At 45.4% G+C, this 10,167-nt stretch overlaps 1 protein-coding gene across 1 annotated transcript in view; it reads left to right on the forward strand.

The window, feature by feature from the left end:
- LOC107115095 (epithelial chloride channel protein-like) overlaps positions 1-10,167 on the forward strand; it is an 81,581-nt gene that overhangs the window by 36,648 nt on the left and 34,766 nt on the right. Inside the window, exons 5-7 of the mRNA XM_015416707.1 lie at positions 2,341-2,509; positions 7,627-7,848; positions 8,075-8,299. Of these exons, the coding sequence (XP_015272193.1) occupies positions 2,341-2,509; positions 7,627-7,848; positions 8,075-8,299 (616 nt within the window). The remainder of the gene's footprint in view (positions 1-2,340; positions 2,510-7,626; positions 7,849-8,074; positions 8,300-10,167) is intronic.

A 10,167-nucleotide genomic window follows, 5' to 3' on the forward strand; every position in this document is an offset into this window, starting at 1 on the left:
TTTTGCACACTAGGCGGCTACCTTCTGGCGCCCCCCCCCCCCACCAATTTTCAAAGACAAATGCATTTTAGGAAGAATGAACAACACAAAATTAAAAATTGCTAATTTCTTCTTCTTTTTTATTGTGAGAATAAATAGCTTGGCTCTTCTGAAGTGGATTCTGACCAGTATTCAAAAAAGGTTCAGATTGATGATATTTTCTCAATACTCATATGCAAATGACTTGTTTGGATTATGGCCCACATCTATTTATTGAATATCTTTAATAGTAATCACAGGTCTGGAGCACAATACAAGTCATATTAAGAATCCACAGCACAATATAATAAATATTGACTCCCTAAGCAGCAGCCACCTCCCACTCCAGGTATTTTAAATGAGTACCATTTTAAGCAGAATGTGGTAGTGGTTAGTGTCTCAAGACTAGGATCTGGGTTCAAATATTTACTCTAGCATGAAAGCTCACTGGGTGACTTTGGTCTAGTCACAGTCTTTCAGCCTAATTACCTCACAGGGTTGCTGTTGTGAAGATAAAATAGAGGAAGGGAAAATGATGTTATAAGTCATTTTGGGTCCTCAGTTGGGAGAAAAGTAGGGCATAAGAATCTAAATAAATAAATTAACTAGCAGTCACAACAAGTCACAGCCACCTTGCTGATCTATGCTCTCTGCTTCTCAAGCAGAAAATAGCAAAATTTATGCTTTCAACAGGAGACAACCAAAGCTGTTATCACTAAACAGAAGGAACTATCAGAACTCTCCTAACCAATATACCTAACCAATGAGAGCCAGCGTAGTGTAGTGGTTAAGTGTGGCAGACTCTAATCTGGAGAACCGGGTTTGATTCCCCATTCCTCCACCTGAAGCTTGTCAGGTGAACTTGGGCCAGTCATTCTCCCAGAACTCTTTCAGCCCCACCTACCTCCGATGCTCCCTCTAAGCTGTGGAACCTTGTGAGCAAAAATTCTACTTTGTGAGCTTCTGGCATTAAAGTTTTGAGCAAGTGATTTGGCTGCTGTGTAAATTAGTTTGCCCTGGAGCCATCCTTCCTGAGCTAAGACAAAAACATGTGAGCTGGAGGCTAAAAACTGTGAGCTAGCTCACACTAACTCAGTTTAGAGGGAACACTGCCTACCTCACAAGGTGACTGTTATAGGGACAGGAATGAAAGGTGATTGTAAGCTGCTTTGAGACTTCTTAGGGTAGAGAAAAGTGGGGTATAAAAAACAACTCTTCTTCTACCTTGAGGACAACGGACTGGTACTATTAACTGACATTTATGCAGCACCATATGAATTGCACATATGGCTATTTTCATGAACCTGCAAGCTATTGCTGGCAAGCTGGGTGCAAAATGCATGGACCCAGTTCACTGCTGATATAAGGTATGCTTTGACACCCAGAATATATCTCTCTGGTCTGTGGGTCAAAATAGACATTATGCTGGGAGATTATGTCAGCATTTTAAAAGCTAACCGCTTCTGTACAGGACCCCAATTAGAATCAGGGTTGCTGCATAAAGGAAGTTCTAACCCTGATATGGTAAGAAGAGAAAGAGAACTAATTCAAGTACAACAGGCCATATTCAGTCTCATAGTCTGTAGAAATAAGAGAGTCAGTATCTGTACAAAATATTGTAAAGAACCTGTCGCCAGATCTGCACCAAGATGATTTTTAAGGGGGAGGGGCGATGTTAATCCCAAATTTTCGGTTCCCCCCCCCACCATACAGACACCTAACCAACTGAAGGGAAAATGCTACTGGGGGGGCTAGCTCACTCACCTGGCCAGAGAGGGAGCCGCTGCTGCTGTGGGGGAGACAGAGGAGGAGGAGGAGGCAGCCCTGTGTGTCAGCCATGCTGCCAGCCAGACCCTGGCACTCTAGGGTGGGTGGGCCATGGGAGTGCCTTGGTGTCAGCAAAGGGCTTTTGGCAAGGGAGGGGTGCCGGAGTGGGGGCTGGGTGGCAGGCCAGGGGGGGACCCACCCAAGGTGGCGACCTTAGGCAGCTGCCTAACCCCACCTTATGAAAGTGCCGGCCCTGCTCACAGGCTCAGAAAGTTTGGGAACCCCTGCCCTACAGCATATTAAACTTCATCTACAACCTTTAAGGATCTTCTGCAGCCATGTCTGACCTTCTGAGGGTACTATGGGTGAAGTAATTGTATTGATAACTTAGCTTGTTAGGCACTCTATCCTGTTTTAGCGGCAGTGGCTCTTTCTGTATCTTTGGGCCACCATGGATGTAGTATATTAATGAATCCACCACCTCTCTTTAGATTAATATTTTATTTAAATCAATACACCACAACTCCTGATTTTTTTTTCTGTTATACTGATTAGATGCTCAGCTGATGTCACTGGTCAATATGTATTCCCAACTAAAGATGGAAAAACCAGGACATGCAGATATGATCATCGAACTCAGGTGTATGAAGCTGGGTGCCAGTTTGTACCAGATAGAAAGCAAAGTACTCCAGCATCTATAATGTACATGCAAAGTCTCTCTTCAGTAAGTATGACTAATGTCTGTTGGGAGGATATGGGATCTAAAATCTGCCCTCAGGAATTCAAGATATTGTCTGTCTGTGTCCAGTTTGTATGAGCTGAAGATCAGTTCAGAAGTCTGGGTTCCTACAGCCAATCAACATTTTAAAACCAATTTACCTAATTTAATCAAATTTTACCAACAATAAAAATAATATTTTACCAACTATTAACAGTAGCTAATAGTGTATCTCTGCCTCTCTTACTCCTCAATGAAATGGTTCCTTCTACTTTTTCCTCTTTTATTTCGTTCCCTCTTTGTATTCCTGCTTTTCTTGATTGTCGGTCTCATTCTTTGACATTCTAGTTTTGCTCTTAATATCCACTATTGCTTTCTTCAGTTTTCCCAGGTCTTTAGATGTTGTTAGTTTTTCTGTCATCCAACTCCAGTCATCTCAATTTAAGCATTGATTCTTATTCTTTTCAAGGTTCAGGGTCCTTTACTCTGAAACATCTGGAGTTTGATGGCATATTCTGGATGCCTGTCTTTCTTCTAGCATCAGCATCCTCAACCTGTGTTAATGAAGGCCCTTTACACATGCACAGCTTACTGCAGAGAATCCAAGCAGTCAAGCCTTTAAGCTTGACTTCAGATTCTGTGCTTACAGTATGCACCATTCTTTTTTCTCAGATGCATTTATTCTGCAGCTCAGCCACTGCAGAATAAACACACCAGCAGAAGAAGGCAGCCCAGCTGGGCTCCCTGTATGTGTGGGCAGCCGATGGCTCCTGGCAGGTGCAGCTCAGTGTTGCCTCCTCTTGCCACCAATGGCTCCCCACACGCACAGCTTGGTGCTGCCTCCTCCTGACATCCAGTTGAAACCAGGTGGCAGGAGAGGATGGCCCAACCGGGCTCGCTATATGTGTTGGAAGCTGATGGCTCCCAGCAGGTGCAGCTTGGCACTGCCTCCTCCTGATACCCGGTTGAAACCAGGCAGAGGGAGAGGACAGCCCAGCCAGGAGTCTTAAAAATATATATATTAAAATGTGGGTGGAGAACTGGCCTATGAGGGGCAGACACAGGGTGAGGGGGAAATCTGAGGGAATGCATACACCTTTGAATTACCTTCAGCTTGGAAGTGAAGTAAGGGGAAAGCCAGCAAAAAAGCAGTCTCAGAAAACTCAGGGAAACAGTGAACAAAAAGCAAACTGAGTGCTGAAGGGAGGAGATGAAATGCAGAATGAAAAAGAAATGCTGACTGAGATGCTCAGCAAAAGCAAAGCAAAACATCTATGCATAAAAGGCCAAAGTCTCCAAAACCAAGGGAAAAATTGAAGAAACCGGGGGGGGGGGTAGGTTCTACCCACAAGCAGCAAAAATAGGCTACTCTGTAGGAGCTCATAACTCAATAGGTGAGGCTCTACAATCCACCTGAGGGTCCCAATCCATGGGCTGAAGACCACTATTATTTATTTATTTATTTATGTATTACATTTATTAATTACATTTACATTTATACCCCGCCCATCCTGTGAACAGGCTCAGGGCGGCTAACAAGAGCGGTACAATGTACCTAACTGACATAGCCATAAAATTTAAAACTACATGAAATACATACTAACTCATATATAATAACATAACAGTTATCAATAAAGTGCTCGCAATGCTGACAAATTAGATGGCACACTCTTCAGATCTAAGTCCACTTGTCCTTCCGATCATCATCCCTCGAGCAAATACAAGCCTGGCGATGCATCTGGGCCAGTTCTAAGCTCCAGAAGTTCGATGGAATCATTGATGGCATCAGTAGTGGTGGCGGCTCCTATTGAAAAGCCTGGTGGAAGAGCTCCGTCTTGCAGGCCCTGTGGAACTGTAAAAGGTCCCGCAGGGCCCTGATCTCCTCCGGGAGCTCGTTCCACCAGTAAGGAGCTGCCACAGAAAAGGCTCTGGCCCTGGTACTGGTGAGCCTTGCATCCTTGGGACCTGGAATAGTCAAACTGTGTTGGGCCCCTGACCGTAGTGCTCTCTGGGGTATATATGGGGAAAGGCGGTCCCTCAGGTAGGTCGGACCCTGGCCATGTAGGGCTTTAAAGGTAACTACCAGCACCTTGAAGTGAATCTGGTATGCTATTGGCAGCCAGTGTAGTAACCTAAGCACAGGCTGGATGTGCTCCCGACGTGGGAGATCCATCAACAGCCTGGCCGTGGCGTCCTGCACCAGCTGCAGCTTCGGATTTGGGACAAGGGCAGTCCCATGTAGAGAGCGTTACAGTAGTCAAGCCTCGAGGTGACTGTCGCATGGATCACTGTCGCCAGGTCGCGGCGGTCAAGGAAGGGAACCAACTGCCGAATCAGCCGAAGATGATAGAAGGCCAATTTAGCTGTTGCTGCTACCTGGGCCTCCATTGTCAAGGAGGCATCCAGGAGCACCCCCAGACTCCTAACCTCTGACGCTGGCATGAGAGGTGCCCCATCGAAGGCTGGGAGCTGGACCCCAACCCCGAACTGCCACGACTCAGGCACAGGACCTCCGTCTTTGCTGGATTCAGCTTCAACCGGCTCAGCCGGAGCTAACCAGCCACGGCCTGTAACGCCCGGTCTAGATCTTCCAGTCCGGAGTTTGACCGGCCACCCAACATCAGATAGAGCTGGGTGTCATCAGCGGACTGATGGGAACCCAGCCCAAACCTCCGAGCCACCTGGGCAAGGGGGCGCATAAAGATGTTAAACAACATTGGGGACAGCACTGCACCCTGGGGTACCCAACACTCAAGTGGTAGTCTCCCAGACAGCTGTTCTCCTAGCGCCACCCTTTGTTCCCGACCCTGGAGAAAGGAGACAAGCCACTGTAAGGCGAGCCCCTGTATTCCCATGTCAGCGAGGCGGTGGGCGAGCAGCTGATGGTCGACCATGTCGAATGCAGCCAACAGGTCTAGCAACAGCAACACTACCAAACCACCCCGATCCAGGTGCCTACGGAGGTCGTCAGTAAGAGCAACCAGTGCCGTCTCTGTCCTGTGACCTGGATGAAAGCCGGACTGGAAGGGATCCAAAATGGAAGCATCATCCAGAAAACCCTGAATCTGTACTGCCACCGCCCTCTCAATCAATTTGCCCAAATAGGGCAAATTGGAAACCGGCCGATAGTTGGCCAATTCGGCTGGGTCCAAGGATGGTTTTTTCAGGAGAGGACGAACCATCGCCTCCTTGAGAGCTCCCAGGAACTGTCCCTCAGCAAGGGAATTGTGGGTTTTTTTGAGCCCCCGGAGGGGATTTTTTATTATTTTTTTATAACACTACAAAAACTACAACAGAAGAAAAGGGCAGGGAAGCTACATATACGGGATAAAGTAAAGAACCCACTACTAACTAAAAAACCAAGAGAGGAGATCCTCCAACTAGCTTAGTTACATCAAGTCTTCCCATCATGGATCCCTTTATAAACTGAGTCAACTATTTATAATACTTTTCCTTTAAAGCTTAAATTTAGCTGTCTAAAAACAGTACCCCCGATCATCCCATATCAAAAGTCTCAAAGGCACAATTCAGAGTCCTTCAGCCTTTACTTCTCCTTTCCCCTTCTCTTCCACAGCTTATAAGGACTTTTTGGGGCTGCTGCCCCTTGTTCTGACAGAAAGTCCTCTCCGGAAGAACCAGAGTCTAGCTCGTCACTGGACTTGCTGTCCTCTTCTTTTTTCCCGTCCTCTGGTCTTCCCAGCTGAATCCTTAGAAATTCTTGAGCTTTCTGAACAGAGTCAATCTTTTCTTTTTTGTCTTTAATCTTGAAAGTGACGCCTTCTGGAAATAGCCATTTATATCTAATTCCGGTTTTGGGCTCTCTAAGCCTTTCGCTTTCAAAAGTTTTTTCTCTGTCCTTCTTCCCCGCCATCTTTATCATTTGTTTACTTTCGTGAATTTTTAAAGACTTTATCCGCAAAATAGCTCGCAAAAGCCTCACAGCCAATCTCCAATTTCCTAACATTTGGGCTGCCCTGAGGCAGCGCTGTTATGGACCGAATTGTTCTAAATAATTGGGCCGGGTTAGAGCTAGCGGACGCAATCTCGGCTGCAAAGAACACCCTCTTTGCAGCCTTGACTGCCATCTCATAGGATCTCATAAATGTCCTATAAGATGCTCTTGTAGCTTTGTCGCAAACACATCGCCACCATCTCTCTAGCCGTCTTAACTCCCGCTTCATACCCCTCAGCTCCTGGGTATACCATAGAGTGAGTTTGGTGCAGGAGCACAGAGGGTACCGGGGAGCGATCTCGTCTATGGCCGTAGAGAGTAGGCTACGCCAGTCCTTGACAAGCTCATCTAATGAGCCGCTGGGGGGCATTGGATCCCGCAGAGCCCTCTGAAACTGCAATGGGTCCATTAGGCTCTGCGGGCGAGCCAAAATGTGCTCGCCGCCTAAACAGGGTCGGGGTGGAACATTCAGACGGGCCTTCAGGGCATGGTGGTCCGACCATGGTACTGCCAAGGTAGTAATCCGGTCCACTGTTACCCCAGCCGCGAAGATCAAATCGAGCATGTGTCCAGCCCGTTGAGTGGGGGTCGTTATAAATTGCGAGTGTCCCAGTGCTGCCATGGACGATACCAGGTCCGCAGCCTGTGTGGAGGTCGTGTAATCAGCATGGGTGTTGAAGTCACCCAAGACTATAAGCCTAGGGTGCTCCAGTACCCAGCCTGATATGGCCTCCAATAGGGACGGTAGGCTATTGGCTGGCGCGTTAGGCAGTCGGTACACCAGCCAGATCGCCACACTCTCCCCGGCTTCCCACACTAGGCCAACACACTCAATGCCCATGATCTCTAATGGCGGGAGCGCCCTAAAGGATTAGCAGGTGACAGAATGTTGACAAAGGAGAATGGAATGGTGGCTTTTATAGAGAGAGATGTATTTACTTATAATATGGCAAGTAGGCCCTGGGGTTAGTGGGTAAACTGGGACGGTCTGTTCAGAGTCTGTTCATGTGAAGTCAAGGACAGAGAATGAGCAGAATTTAAAATCTGCATAGCATCTGTGTGTGGCAAAAAATGTTCTTATTGCCCTATTGCTTTGAGAAGTAGGAATTGTCATAAATTGAGAGTTACTGAGAAGTGATCATTCTAACCAATTATTTTAATCTTTTTTAAGGTTACAGAGTTCTGCAACAGCAGTAGCCATAATGTTAATGCAGCAAATTTGCATAACAAACTATGCAAGTACAGAAGCACCTGGGAAGTAATCACAACATCTCAAGATTTTGTTGATTCATCACCATTAAGTGTTCCTCCACCTGCCCCAACTTTCTCCTTGCTACAAACCCAGGATAGAGTTTTATGTTTAGTACTTGATGTTTCTGGTAGTATGGCTTCCGTAAGTTATTATTTTCCATTTCTAAAAGTAAAGTTTATAGAGAATTGGTCAGTTTTAAGATTATGGCATTAATATCTACAGTCTTATATCAGTTCTAAATTGTTAAATTGTTAGAAATGTTGCATCTATTTTTGCCCTCTCTGGCAACAAAATTTAATATGTATGTTTTATCAAATCAAAGTAATTGATTAATGCAAAAAACGTTATTTTTCTCTTTTATGTGCAGAATAATCGAATTGATCGTCTGAATCAAGCTGCAGAAATATTTATCCGTCAGATTACTGAAATACCTTCCTGGGTTGGAATTGTCACATTCAATAGTGCTGCAACAATTCAGACTGGTCTTCAACAGATAATCAGTGATAATGTGCGCGATTCTCTTATACGCCTTTTGCCTACATCAGCTGATGGAGGAACTAAAATCTGTACAGGAGTTCAAAAAGGATTTGATGTAAGAAAGAAAATTGTCATCCCCTTTATCCTTTTGTTTTTCTTTGGGGTTTTTTCTGATTATGAATAATAGTCTTGAGTTCAAGTATTAGAAATCCAGATCACATTATTTCTTGGTTGCAGTCTTCCTTTTGGTTGATGATTGTGCCAAGAAACAGAAAATCTTGAACAATCACAGGTTCTTCATTGTCAACCTTAAAGCTGTGTAATTCCCAGTAGTCATTACTTTTTTCTTCTTGATGTTCAACTGTAATTCTGCTTTGACATGTTTTGCTTTAAACTTCATCAGTAGTTTCAAGTCTTCACTGTTTTCTGCCAGTAATGTGGGGTCATTTGCATTTCTCAAGTTGCTAATGTTTCTTCTGCCAATTTTCACTCCACCTACATCTAAATCTAATCTAGTTTTCTTTATATGTTCTGCATATAGATGGAAGCATAATCTCTACCATGGTACTAAAACATAAACATTCCGCATTGCTTATTAAACATCACTGCTAGGTGAGGGGGGAATCACATTTTTGCAGGCAACAGCATAAAATAATAATTATCATATGAAGAAGAAGAAAAAGAGAAGAGATTGGATTTATACCCCGCCCTTCACTACCCAAAGGTGTCTCAGAGCGGCTTACAAACTCCTTTCCCTTCCTCTCCCCACAACAGACACCCTGTGAGGTAGGTGGAGCTGAGAGAGCTCTTGACAGAAACTGCTCTTTTTCAAGAACAGCTGTGCCAGAGCTATGGCTTGCCCAAGGTCATCCAGCCAGGTGCAAGTGGAGGAGTGGGGAATCAAACCCGGTTCTCCCAGATTAGAGTCTGTGCACTTAACCACTACACCAAACTGGCATTGTATAGCCAGGAGAGCCTAAGATTGACTGGTTTGCCCAAAGTTCTAACTCTTTTAAGCGGCCCATCAGGTGTGGACCCATAATTTGATCTATGGATTATAGCAGTTCCAGTTTGTGGCTACAATATCAAACTGCTGTGCCATCTGTCTTGTTTATAGCTTGTTTAAATCTATTTTAACTATTTATTGTGGAAGATTTTAATGAAACGTTTTAATCCTTATTGTGAAATGTTTCAACTTCTGTTGTTATCTGCTTTGAGCCCATTCGTGTGGAGGTTGGAATAAAAGTAGAAATAAATAAATAAATTATGCACCACTAGGTGGTGAGCTAGACTTCTTTTTGGGCTGAGAGAGTCTGAGAGAACTGTGACTGACCCCAAGGTCACCCAGCTGGCTTCATGTGGAGGAGTGGGGAATTGAACCCGGTGTAACAGGCCGGATTAACCCCCCGGCCAGAGTAACCCTGGGGTTACTCTGGCCTAGCCTAGAATAACCCCGGAGGGGTTATTCTGGCCTAGGCTAGAGTAACCCCGGGTTAATCTGGCCAGCTGTAACAGGCCAGATTCACCCCCCGGCCAGAGTAACCCCGGGGTTACTCTGGCCTAGCCTAGAATAACCCCCCAGGCCAGATTAACCCCCTAGGCCTGCTTTCTGGGGCTGCTGTCTTTTTCTACTAAGAGAGATACTTCCCCAATAACCAGAGAGAACCACCTTCTGTTGCCAGAGGCGCTGCCTTTTACTCTTGGGAAGCCCCAATACCGAGGGCACCCCACTTATAACCTGACCCAGAGACCCACAGGACTCAGGCCAAGGAAGGCACCCAAGTCCCATGATGATTATCCTAGTGACTCTGCAAATGACAGCCTGAAGCAGAAGACATTCAAAAGACCACGCGAGGGACCAGACAATGATGACATCAACATCTCACAGAGATGCCAGCAGATGAAGACTTTCAACCCACTACCAAGTTCTGTAAGAAAGTATCTTAGCACCACTCTTGGCCTTTCATTTGTAAAGGTTGTGTA

The sequence above is a fragment of the Gekko japonicus genome, unplaced genomic scaffold (genome assembly GCF_001447785.1).
Source record: "Gekko japonicus isolate JY-2015 unplaced genomic scaffold, Gekko_japonicus_V1.1 scaffold16, whole genome shotgun sequence".
NCBI lineage: Eukaryota > Metazoa > Chordata > Lepidosauria > Squamata > Gekkonidae > Gekko > Gekko japonicus.